Raw genomic sequence first — 13,976 nt, forward strand, 5'->3', positions numbered from 1 at the left:
GGAGGAAAAGCAAGGTAATCAGTTACTTTCAGAGCAATTGCAATTGTAACAGTAATTACTACTTTTTGGGCCGTGTAACTGTAACTGTAATTTATTACTTTTTAAAAGTAATCTTTCAAGCTCTGCCTATGTGTGAGTTTGATTTGTAGTATTACCTGTTGCTTTTAAGCTACCCATGAGAATAATTTGATTGAAAAGTATGTTGTATATCTTCAAAATAAATAGCTATAAATAAATATGTACTGATCCAGAAAGTGGAGGCTTGAAGGAAGAGAAAGCATTACAGAATAGTTTGCCAAGTTTTTACAAGGATTCTGGTTATTTTAAACAACATTTTAATTCTATATTTTCATTCATCCTGTTGTAAGGGTAAATTGTCTATGTTGTCCTTTAGGATATATTTTGTAATCTATTTATTGCATTCTTCATTTGAATTTGAATTTTTTGTTGTAACTCTTGTTGTAATTAAATAAAAGTAAATATTTGCATTGGAAGATGATACATAAATTAGTATACTAATTGCAACATTGAGTAATCTATCCAGGTATGAGTTCTAACTTTTCCAGGTCCAAGACAAGCCTTTCTCAGTAGGATTATCAAGATCTGCTTGGAAATGTCCTGCCTGCACTAAAGATGTTACATGTACTGCATTCAGGTACTCTACAATCTATGCTCAACAATACTGATCCTAGTCAGTCTCATTTATTTTCCTGCAACAAACTCAGTGCTATTATATCAAAAACAAACCTGCAGGACTGGCCTTACCATTAGGCAGAGTGAGACAACCATCTCAGGCAGCAGAATTGGGGTATCATGAAAGGGTTGTTTCAGTAATTAGTAAACTTTAACATTTTATATTGTCCGCATCCTATGGTTTCACAAGGGATTCAGTAGGAAGTAACGGTGAGCAAAGCAAACATTGGTGGCATGTGGTTCATTGCACTGTTTTCATTTCTTCTTTTGCCATACCAAAGCCTGGTTCAGACAGCTGTATGGAGAATGCAGCTATAAACTGATGCAAACACCATTGACAGATGCTACTTTTCTGCAGGATTTTGTGTCCGATAGTCCCAAGGAGCCCAGTTGCCCCCCAGCTGGCAGTTGTGGACAAGAAAGGGGCTGGCTTGTGCAGCTGTGGCAAGCTGAGCAGGCTCTAGTCAGCTGGGGAGGACTAGCCTCAAAGGGAGGCAATGGTAAACCCCCTCTGAATACCGCTTACCATGAAAACCCTATTCATAGGGTCGCCATAAGTTGGGATCGACTTGAAGGCAATCCATTTCCTTTCCATTTATAATTTTATTAAGGAAATTTGCATACTGCCATTCAGCAGACTTCTAGGATGATTTACAGAATAGACTGGCAGTTTGGAGGGTGAAAGCTTAAGGTGTAAAACATATTTTAGATGCCAGCTGTTTTCCTAGAAATCTGATGTTATAACAATATTTAGAGACTATATGTATATTAAGTTAATGAAGGCTGGATTGCAGCAAAAGAGAATGGCTATCACTATCTATCTCGAATTTGAAATTCCACTGGGGTAGCTGTTAGGCTACTGCTAGAGACAAACAGGCTATTCATCTGAGACAGCATTGCTTTAAGTTTATTTTTAGAAAATGTTGAGAGTTGCACCTAATAAACAATACATTATATATAAAGTTTCAAGCTTCAGTCTATTGATTCCACATCTGGTTGTTTTGTATGTTTCATTAAAATACTTATCACACAACCTCTTCTTCTGTTTTGTAAAAGGATGGAACTCTGACCCAGATTTCCTTCCGGCACGCTCAACTGTTTAAACAGAAAAATGTCAGTAAATTAATTTTGTTATAGCTGTAAGTCTTACATTCTTTATCTTATGCTTCAGAATGTGGTAAAGCATTTCTACCATGCTTTGGCAAAGTTTGGATCCAAAAAAGAAGACAACAATCAAAACAGTTTGTTCTTCCAATCGTCTATCCAGACACTGGGACACTTTCCAATTTGGAGAATACATGGATGCATATGAACCAAATTTGGGAGATCACACCATTCTCTGCAGATACTTACTACAAATAGCCTTGAGATGACTAACATTTGAGCAAACAGCTAGAGAAGTGACCCAAGTGCCCCTTTTCTTGGCAGGCATATCTGATTCTATAACTTGTAGGCAATATTTAAATGCCAGGAAACGTTCCAGATATAACATCACTGCATATAAACATGTTAAAGCTCTGGGATCTCACAAAAGTAAATAACTGCAGCAACGTTTGTTAAATTTGTTAGTCGTTAAAAGTGCTGCAAGACTCTGAGCCCCACTCCTGATGTCCTTTTTATTACATATTCATGATTATTTGTGCTCATGATGCAATTGGGGTGGTCATAAGCAATCCTGATTTCAATACTATTTGCACCTGCAAAAGTTTTAGAGTGATCATACTACTTCATTTCTAATTAGTGCATACATATCCTGTAACTTCCATTTTCAGGCAACAAATGTGGGGGGGGGAGGTTGTCCCACTTTTGTTGTGCAAAAGCTCCTCCAGACAGCAATTATGTGGTAGGATTAGGGAAGCATCTCAGAACAACTAATAAATCAGAATAAATCCACCACAAATGCACTATTTGCATCAATAACATGTTGCAGAATACACTTCCAATAAACCACCAGTCTGGAGGGACCCATAGATTGTTTTTGGATCACCTTTATTTGTCTTATTAACCAAGCTAGTTTGGACAAGCTGAGGCTAAAAAAACACCAAGTTAAATGAAACAAGAATCGCTATTCCTGAATTAAATTATGCAAAAGGAGGCATCATTGAAATAGCAAAACATACCATTATTTTCTGTAGGATGCAATTGTCTCTGAACATAAAATCTATAGAAAAGAATGGGGAAAAAAAGATATTATTCTTGCTTCTAATGTGAGCATGGAATTATTTTATGTTCATTTATTTAGAGTTAAATGTGCATTGTGAATATGGCAGAAAGTCTATTTCTAAAACACGGCTCAATATAATTTGGCAAAGTCTACCAGTTGTTAAAAGGTAGCCTGAACCTAGAGTAATGAGCTAGATACCGACTGCAGCAAGGTGAATACAGTAAAAGCATAATTGGTCTGAGAATATGTGAATAGAAATAGGTTTTTTTGTGCATATATCTGCCCTGCTGTTAGCATAAAAGGCAGCCAACAGTACCCATATACAACAGTCTGTGCTATAGGTTACTGCAGTGTGTTACATGCAGAGCTGCTGTTGAAGACAATATGGAGACTTCAGTGAGTGCAGTCTGAAGAAGCTGCGAGAGTACTGATGGAAGCAAATTATTAGAGACACATCTTACTAGTGTTGAAAGAGTCAAATCAGGTGGTTTTGGCTCAGTTTCTAAGCTAAGTTCAAGATGCTGGTGCTTACTAAAAGAGCTCTCATAGACTGAACACTTCTGGGTACCTGGAGAAGAACACCCATTCCCATATTACTGTGCCCATTCAATATGATCATCAGTTGATGTCCTCCTCTAAATGTCCCTGCCATCTCAGGCAAGGGAGGGCAACTGTCAGGAAGAGGGATATTTTTAGCTGTGGCACCCCCATCTCTGGAATTCTGTCCCTTCATGGCTTTTTTTTTTTGGTGGGGGCACCATGCAAAGCCTTTTTGATTCTTGTAGGCTTTTTTCAAACCCTCTAAAGAACTTTTACATTTTTTAAAAAAATGCTGCTTTAGTTTTAGCTGATGTTTGACTTTCGTACTGTTATGCTTTGTATCACATTATTTCTAGATCTTGAAAATAATTTATTGTGGATTGTACAGACATTCCTTAAATAATCAGACTGGACTGGCTAACAAATGCTCATCACTCTCAACTTTGACATTCCCAAATATCTCCCCCCCCCAGGGGCAGCAGGCACTGAATGTAATGGAGTACCCCCTTCCCCCTCTAACAGATGATCAGGAAGGCAGAACTGATAACATCCCCTTAGGCAGGCTACAGAAGGATTCCACACATACAGAAACAATTGGCATTCTGCTTTCTGCTACAGTCTTCAATCCCTGCATGGGGACCTGTGCGTACACACAAGCGTTAAGTTTCTTCTCTAACATGGAAAGACAAGAATGCAATATAACTGACTAAAACTCAAGACCTATTTCTTTCTGCAACAGTCCATCTGCTGTGTAGTAAAGTCCAGAATGTTTTCAATACCTACCTTTTAGTTCAACTCCTATTAATGACATTAATACTTGAACGTCAGCACAATACGCAGAAAAATCTAAAGATTTCTATTAAACATTGTGCTTTGCCACAAGGAGTCACTGTTGTTCCAACCATGGAGAGAACAGGGAAGTAGGGCATGTTCTTAAGGACCTCTTCATGACTGTTTATACATTTGATCTTAAAAACAACAGAGCCAAGCCATTTATAGTATTTTAGGCATTAGGATATTCACATAACACAAGCTTTCATACTGCCCATAAACACACAAACACAGTCTCTTATTCCTATGTGCTAACAGAATATGTTTGTATCTGCATGTAACCTTATCTGACATTTATGTAATAGAAAAGTTGCCATGGTAGGGTCATGGAGGTGGGAGCGGAAGAGCATTGAGGAGCAAGAAAATGGCCAGTGGGGAAACAGTTAAGCACGTCCACCCCCGCCGGCTCTTCTGGTCTTGATCACAGATTCTCAAGGCTGATTTTTTATTTTATTTGAGGGGTTGGGAGTAGAATCAGGATACACCACTGTGTGTAAAAAGAGCCTGACACTTAAACTAGAGCACATGGATTCATGTCTCTCAGTTAGCCTTTAAAAAGCTTAGATTCATATATCTCAAGTGATTAATACATATAAAACTGATTTAAAAGATTTATGTTTATCCCATACCTGCCTATGTTTCACTCACACAGATGAAAATACTATCACTTCTGTTTTTTGCCCCCCTGGCAGTTACGCTATGGAATGTTGCAGGGCACTATTTTATCCATATCTGTATGAAGCCATTGAGAGTCGTCTTTTGGGTCACAAGACAGGTTAGCTGAGCGACATAATGGAAGGCAAAGGAAAAGCTCACCAACACCCCCTTCCCTCTCAGGAAGACCTCAGAGCAACAAAGCCTCCCCCAGCTGTTACATGGGAGACTTCTGGATTCTGAACAATCTGATTATTGGTGAGTGTAACATGCATTAAGCTGCAAGGGCCAAAGTCCACATTACATCAAAGCAGTGACTGCATTTTAAGAGACCTTATTTTTATTTCCTTACAAAAGAGCTGTGGAAGTCTAAGAGGATTCGGCCACGGCACCTGACAAAGGGGACTAGGCTTCTCTCTCTCTCTTGCCATGGGCGGCGCCTCCTGAACTACCATCTGTTGCAGGAGGAAAACTGCCCAATAGCGGCTTTCTTCTTATGGCAAAAAAAGCAGCTGGGGTGGGGGAGGAGAGAGTGGACACAGTGGTCCCAATCCTGAACCCCCTCATCTACAGTTGCTATTATAAAAACAAAACAATAACAATCATGCTTCATGCAATCACATATTTGACAAAACCGATCGTTTAGCCCTAATATTCTTAAGTGAGCCATGTCTACAATTGCCCTGATCTACTTCACCAACATTGTTAATTTTTGTGGTTTTCAGTGTTCTAATTTTGAGTGTGAGTATGAGAGGAGGGGAGGCTAATTTTTCCATAGGTATAGAAAAAATATGATTAATGTCATGATTCACACCACCATTCATGAAGATGAGTTACTCTATGTCTGGTCTTGAGTCCTTAATTGAACATTAATCATATTACTCTGTCAACTAGGAGTGAATAGCAGGCAGGAGACAAGTATGACAGAGGATAGAACTGGTACCTCTAAAAAGAAATTAACTGGTCACTTAAAAATCAGTATTCCGTTGTCATTTCTTTTAGGCTTCCTGCTACAGACTACACAGCTTGCCCTAACAAGCGTACTTCAAATCTCTGGTAAGGAGAGTAATTCCTGTTTCCTTAGACTCTTTGTTGTTGAATGGAGTCTGATTCATCAAGGTTATTTAAGTAACAAGTAAGCAGGCACAGACAGAGTGGTATGAGGAAGATGCGTCATACTCAGAAATCAAAGGAATGCGCTTGCATTTTTTAAAAGGAAAGAATACACTGGTCCTTTCTAAATTAATTTCTGCATAAACTTACTTCGACATCATGCATTTCTTTAAAAACTATCCAGTTCCAAAAGGAGCAGTCAAGTTTATACCTCAATATCCACCAATCACAATTTTCTGCCTAAATCTGGTGCTTCTGTTTAACCAAGTTGGAACTTGTGGGTACTGTCATCACATGGATCACAATGCTTCCATAAGAAAGAGCAGGCTTTTGCCAGGTCACTCATGTTAATGGGAAAGAAAGTAAAAAAGAAAAAAGAAAAAGAGAAACACCATGTGCTTGAAGAAAGATTTATCTTAAGTCAGAACCGCTGACTATAGGATGGAAATAGCTATACAAAACAGCCTCCCCAACAAAGGATTTATTCCAAAATGTGTTGGGTCTGAAATAATTTGCACAGAACTCAAATCGTCAGTGGTTATTCCACCCGGTCATGAAACATTTGTTTAACTGTGAAGAATGAGTAACAGAATTTGCTTGTTTTCCTGTTCCCTCTCTCATTCTTTTCATTCCCTCAGAATTTTCTCCGAGAAGATCTAAAGGAGGACTTGGGACCCTCAGGCCTGGGGGGGAGGGACATGCAGTCCTTCAGGCCTCTCTGTTTGGCCCTTGGGAGTCAGCTCAGGCCACACCGCTTCCCCAACCACACCCCTCACTAAACCTACACCGCACCCTTCATGAGTCTTTCCACTTGTTTGGAATGTGTCCTTGAACTCCACTAATGCTTCTTGCTTTAGATGGATAGAGAGGAGTGTGTGAAGAAACTAGCCTATTGTACAAAGATAACATTTACATTGTTGTTCTGCCCACTTTTTCCTCTGGCGCCATCCACTATTGGCATGTGGTCCTCGGACGTTTTCTGAGAAGGGAATGAGGTCTTTTGGTTGAAAATGGTTCCCTACCCCTGATCTAAAGGGAGGGAATAAAAGTTCTCAAAAGAAGGCCTAACCGGAATAAACTCCCCTCACATTTTTTGTAAAAAAGAACTTTGCAGGAGTTTCACAGATGATTAATGTCATGATTCACACCACCATTCATGAAGATGAATTTTGGTGAACTAGAAGGTCAGAAGTAAAACTAAGGAGTATTCCTCATATAAGAGAAAATGTAAATGTACTGCCTTCAAGTCGATTCTGACTTATGGCAACCCTATGAATAGGGTTTTTATGAGGCTGAGAGGCAGTGACTGTTCCAAGGTCACCCAGTGAGCTTGCTGGGTGGGGATTCGAACCCTGGTCTCCAGGTCATAGTCCAACACCTTAACCACTACACCACACTGGCTCTCCATATAAGAGAAGCTGATCATATTTTCAGCTTTTCAAAATATACAAGCAGTACATAAAAAAATGAAATATAGAACAAAACCGGGGGGCACTCTGTCTATCACATGACACCACACATAATCAGGCGATCACACTTCAAAGGAAGTATTGGGACCACATTCAAAGTATGCTCCAGATTCTTCCTTTCCAGCCCTGACTTTAATTAAAGTGGTGATTGCAAAGGGAAAGTTTTTCCTTTGCAGAGACAAGCCACAACTGCACAAAAAGACTCTTTCACTACAGGAATACCCCAAATAACAGACACTCTTTTAACAGACACTCTCTATAACAGACATTCTCCAACTCCACCATAGCCCACTTAACATACGTGCGCTTCGCAATAACAGACACTGACAGAACGCCCGAACTTGCGTTCCATGTGTGTTGCGAAGCGTCATCTCCCGTAGTGTCTAGAGCAACTCTGAGCGACTGTCCTTTCTCGTCTGGTCTGCTTCATTCTCATTTTCAGTAAATATTCTTTAAATTGTTTAAATTCTTAACTACAGTACAGTACAGTACTGTACTGCGACCGGAGCTCTGCCTGCCCCATCCTAGGTCGGCGACAGCAGTGTGTGTGTGTGGGGCACCTCGTGCTCTTTACAGTACTGTAGATCCCCCTGATTTCATTTTATACCTCTCCATTGTCCCCCATTGTCCCATCTTCCTTTCTTGCTTTAATTGTGATAAAAAAAATAAAAAATAAAAGAATTCTTTAGATTCCCGATTTCATTTTATACCTCTCCATTGTCCCATCTTCCTTTCCTGCTTTAATTGATTGTGATAAAAAAATAAAAAAATTCTTTAGATCCCCCTTTTTTCATTTTATACCTCTCCATTGTCCCATTTTATACCTCTCCATTGTCCCATCTTCCTTTCCTGCTTTAACTGAATATTTTCTCTTTCTGCCTATCATTAGTTCTGGCTTTTGCCACTGCTGGCTTGTGTGTGTGTGGGTGTGTGTGTGTGCATTTCCCTTGCCTTCAGTACAGTACAGGTACTGTAGTACAGTACTGTACAGTATTACATACAGTACATAATGGCAGATACAAAGAAAAGTCGTAAATCTATCACCTTAGATATGAAGCTTAACATGATTAAACTGTCTGAAGAAGGTGTTTCTCAAGCTGAGATAGGCCGAAGGCTAGGCTTCACTTGAGCTACAGTTAACACGGTCATGAAGAGCAAAGAAAAAATTCTTGCAGAAGTGAAGAGTGCTACGCCACTGAACACAACAAAAATTAGAAAAAGGGATAGCCTTGTTGCAGACATGGAGAGACTCTTAATAGTTTGGATAGACAATCAGACTGAACGCCAGGTTCCTGTAAGCCAGACAACGATTCAAAGTAAGGCCTTAAGCCTATTCAATGACCTGAAGGCTAAGAAAGGTGAGGCAGTGAAGGATGCCAAATTTGTTGCAAGCCGTGGATGGTTTGATAGGTTCAAGAAGAGGTCTAACCTACATAACATCAAAGCGCAAGGAGAGGCAGCTGCTGCAAATACTGAGGCTGCAGAAAGCTATCTACGCAACCTTGCCAAAATTATTAAAGAGGGAGACTACTCCAAGGAACACATTTTTAATGTGGATGAGATTGGGCTGTTCTGGAAAAAGATGCCTGCAAGAACCTTCATTGCAAGAGAGGAGAAAACAATGCCAGGCTACAAGGCAGCCAAAGATAGAATAACCCTTCTGTTAGGTGGCAATGTCTCTGGTACCTTAAAGCTAAAGCCTATGCTAATTTATTTATTTATTGCATTTGTATACCGCCCCATAGCAGAAGCTCTCTGGGCGGTTTACAACAATTAAAAACATTAAAAACAAATACACAAATTTAAAAACACATTTTTAAAAAGCAATTTAAAAACACATGCTAAAATGCCTGGGAGAAGAGGAAAGTCTTGACCTGGTGCTGAAAAGATAACCGTGTTGGCACTGGGCGCACCTCGTCAGGGGAATCATTCCATAATTTGGGGGCCACCACTGAGAAGGCCCTCTCCCTTGTTGCCAGCCTCCCAGCTTCCCTCCGAGTCAGCACCCGGAGGAGGGCCTTTGATGTTGGGCGTAGTGTATGGGTGGGTTCATTTCGGGAGAGGCATTCCATCACGTATTATGGTCACAAGCCATGTAAAGCTTTATAGGTTAAACCAGCACCTTGAATCCAGCTCGGAAACATACAGGCAGCCACTGCAAGCAGGCCAGAATAGGTTTTATATGTTTGAACAGTTTGGTCCCTTTTACCAATCTGGCCACTGCATATTGTACAAGCTGCAGTTTCCGAACAGTCTTCAAAGGGAGCCCCACGTAGAGGGCATTGCAGTAATCTAACTTGGAGGTTACCAGGGCATGGACAACTGAAGCCAGGTTATTCTTGTTCTCATAGAATATAGTTCTCATTTTTCTGTATATGTAAGAAGTTGACATTAAAATGAACAAAAAAAAAGGCCACTGTAAAACAAGAGGGAGGTATCAGCATGCTCAAGGGAAATGCAAGGTTTACAGAACTTCAAAAAATATTAAAATGCAAACCTCAGGAGGTAACCCTGCTCCCATCCCCAAAAGAGCTGAATGAGGCCTGAGCATGTCTAGTAGCCATGGACTGTTCAGATGGAAAAGATAGATTGAAAATGGGTGGAGGGGCTGGACCTCTAAGCAGAAACACTTACACAGGAAGGATACTGGATAACATTTTGTTGCCATGCCCATTTTTCACCAATAATTCATAACCAATTACACTCACAGCAAACAGCCCCAGAATGGCCCCAGTTTGAACAGAATTCCTGGATTCGTGGTAATCACCAAACAAAAACCAGGGAGTTCAAAACAAGCCCCTTAATTAAGCACAGCAGTCGCTTAAGATTCAGGTAAGTGGTGATCATTGTAAACACCATTTTATTTCATTCTGAAAAACTCATACATGTAAAAAGATCTTTAGCATCAAAATGTCTCTCTGGTGTAACCAGAAAATGCAAAATTAAATAAAACATCTGTGTCAGAGGAATTTAAGAAATTAAAATGTTATAAGCCTTATAACATAAAACTATAGGAGCATAAGACTATGAAAGAGTAACACTGGGAATTTCAGTCATACACAGAAGTGTCACAAATATTTACAAAGATATACAATGAATAAGTTATTAAATGATCTACAGAAATAATGACAAAAAAGTAGTAATTTGGGGGAAAATAATTACACAACTCCAATTTGATCCTGCAATTCTTATGAAGATTCTATGGCATAGTGTTATGCGTGCCAGGAGGCTACAAGAGCTCCCCTACTAGTAAACACAATTCTGTCTTACTGCTATAAAAAATCATTTTGGATATAGTCATGTTGCCAGGAAATGAGGTTTCATGCAACTTCAGAAGGACAATGTCTAGTGCCATAACATACTCTCACATTTACAAAATAGGCCCAACCTTACAGGACAAATTCCATTGCATATGCATTACAAAATTATGTATATTCATTCTGTCTTTGTTTTAGGGTATGGAGACCAAAACCCCACCCATTTCACAACTGTGCAATGGTCTCATGTTCACTATTTTAACAAAAAGGTGAGCCCCAAGACATTTGACAGATTTCACAATGCAAAAAAAAATTTTTAAGAGGACATCCAGGTATGTCGAATCCATACTCATATGTGCAGTTTGTGTAGTTTGTATGTGTAGATGACAAGAGCCAATACACAGACCAGAAGTAATATTAATGTGATAATTAAACATAAATGATGTAAATTGGGTTAATAGTTTCAACATATATACATTTAAAATACAGAAAGTTAATAGAATTGGGTCATGCAAATTAATATGGATGCAAAAAGTATACTGAATGCATTACTTGGAAGGAATCCAGAAAGGCCCTTTGTAAAGTGCAAACACTTCAACGGCTGCCTGTTCATTTCTGACACCTCACCAAAGTGCAGATGTCACTGCTGAGATTCCCCTGAGTTTCAAGAGCAACTGGTTGAGCAGTGTGGAGGCAGCTGCTTTTGAAAAGGGGGCCTTTGGAAGCCCCATTGCACATACAGAGCATCACCAGACAGATTTCTGGATACTATTAACTTTTTTGTGACTAGTTAAAATGCTGCATATAAGCACACATACTCCCACATACTCTACCAGAAATGTCCCTTGCTCAAGAACTATTGAGATAAATAGGAGTTGTGCAAGAGGTCTTGTGCAACTGTCTATAAGCATATATGCAAACATGAAATGCTAAGATCCACAAAGCTCAGAGAAAATGCTTTCCCACATAATACCAGCTACTGAATATTTTTGAGTGAAGCCTATGTATGGTGATTATATTCATTCAAGATAAATAATGCTAATCAAAAATTCAAAAGTTATCTTTCCATTCTTTCCTAACTTGCATTCTGTTTAATCATCACTATGCAAGAATTAATTCACAGTAAGCCACTCACTGCCTCTCTGGAAGTGTAGCATCACGTGCAAAATTGTGCATGTTCCACAAAGTAGCTCCCATACTCCTCAAAATGAGGTACTTGAATGTACAGGTATGTTTTTGGCCATTTAGACTGTGAAAGTATTGTTCAGGGCTATGATGGCTGTCCATTTGCATTACCCATGCAAATGGAACTGTTGTTTTCTTTAACTCTGTGCTTTTACATACAAAGGTAAGTACTTAGCCACTGGTGGTACATACACACAAAACAGATGTATATTTTTACAGCTCTTCAGAGCATAAAGCTATCTGAAAATCAGTGGAGTTCAAGCCCATACATTATTTTGATATTTTTACATTTAAGTCTGCCATTTTTGCACTTTTGACCAATAAATACAAGGCAACCCATTGCGTAGATTAGCAACAGCTTTCATGCTGAACGAATAATTTATTTGCATTAGAACCTTGGCAATACCCTAACTTAGTTTTGAAAGCATCATTGAGGATAATTGGTTAAAAGCACAACATTGTTTCCATATAAAAGTAGAGTAAAATGAAAGATCTTTAATTGTACATATCATACAATTGATTGAAAACGGAGAGAAGCAGCATTCCTTTTTACAAATAGCACAATAATTTTTGCTGCTGAGTTGTGTAGGCACTGTCTATTAAAGAAGTGGTGTAATCCTCAGTAGCATATTAGGAAGGGAACCCATATGGATAATAGAAGTCATGATCCTATGGAAAGGCTTCAGTTTGGAAAGTTGTCTTTGCGCTATGCCATTCCACCCAAATCCCCCCCCCCATTTTTCATTTTGTAGCATGCCTGAGATCTTCATAGCCATGTGAGCTCGGCTTCAAGAAACAGGTATCAACAGGCATTTTTGGTAAAGTAATTCTGCAGTTTTGTTTAACATCCGACATGCAGTCTTTTACCTTTTGAAAAACAAGTCTGTTATTACAAAGACTGAAAATACATCTTTGCTGTCCTTCTCCGTGTTCCAAGTTATTTGCATATCTGCCCAACATACTATGGCAAATACATTGTCCGAGTATGTTCATTCTAAAAACTGAACAGAAACTACAGAAAAGTAGGTGTAAGATTTGGTTTCTAATTTGAACCGTAGAAGTCAGAAAGTATTAGGTAGAAAAGTTATTCCACTGAATTTTCTTGTTCATTCTTCTCAGGCAAGGACTGCCCCACATTTCTATTACCGCTAACATTCACGTCACCATTGCTCTGGAGTTCTTCTGGTGTGCGGTGTGCAAAGGTATAGTTCTCATTGTCAGTCATTAACATTAATGAAGCGTCCATGTCAGACACTTTGGATTCTTTCCTGAATGGAGGTGGGGACGGTGGTGTGGTACTCATGGGCCCAGAAAAAGGCTGGTACACCCCTATCTCAGCATTTTCTGGTTTCATAGAGTTATCCAGCAAGTGCCCATAAACCATGGTGTCATCAATAACTGCATAGACATGAGACACATTGGTCTTTCTTCGCTTTTTGAATATGCCCTTTTTTCTAGGCATCTGGGTGTTGACATTGGTATTATACACTCCCACCATTGGCATCTGGTTTTCCTTTTTCCTGCTGAAAGAAAAGGAATAAACCAAGAAACATTAAAAATGCTGCTTTTGCATTTAGCATGCATGCACACACACTTTCCCTTCAATGGTTTTAATTTCCAAAGCTTATACCACTAAGCTGCATGTGCTTACAATCAAGTTCGACCAGGTATAAAAAGGGTCACATTTAATTTCAAACCTTGATTCCACACCCCGCCTCCCAAAGGGCCTAAGTCCTAATCCCAATTGTAGCTTTTCCGACCTTTCCTTCAATAGGTGGGCATTGTTTGAGAAACACCCATTGTAGTTTGGCTAATTGGCCCATCTAGTTTGTTTAGAAAAGGACATCCTTCCTCAATATAAAGTAGGTGCTTGATAGAATGACATTTGTTTTATTCTACCTTTCATATTTCAGTGTATTGTGGCCTGCCAGGGGCTTGATAGCTTCACTGGGGTTTTTTTGCAGTCCCAGAAAGGCAAAGGTTCAGTCAAGCCCTGGTAAACCACTGTGTATGGCTGGCAGGCAGTGACTGGTTTGCTGGGTCACAAGCTGTACAGGAATTTGTGACGAA

The 13,976-nt window shown here is 39.4% G+C and overlaps 1 protein-coding gene across 3 annotated transcripts in view; it reads right to left on the reverse strand.

The window, feature by feature from the left end:
* Positions 1-10,331: 10,331 nt before the first annotated feature.
* The window catches only part of CDCP1 (CUB domain containing protein 1), a 61,353-nt gene continuing 57,708 nt past the window's right edge, over positions 10,332-13,976 (reverse strand). The window contains exon 8 of one of the 3 annotated variants that reach the window (XM_061586924.1): positions 10,332-13,429. In XM_061586924.1, coding sequence (XP_061442908.1) covers positions 12,991-13,429 — 439 coding nt within the window. In that variant the 3' untranslated portion in view covers positions 10,332-12,990. The remainder of the gene's footprint in view (positions 13,430-13,976) is intronic. The other 2 variants (XM_061586923.1, XM_061586922.1) reach the window with 2 other exon arrangements.

Source organism: Rhineura floridana, chromosome 10, assembly GCF_030035675.1.
Source record: "Rhineura floridana isolate rRhiFlo1 chromosome 10, rRhiFlo1.hap2, whole genome shotgun sequence".
NCBI lineage: Eukaryota > Metazoa > Chordata > Lepidosauria > Squamata > Rhineuridae > Rhineura > Rhineura floridana.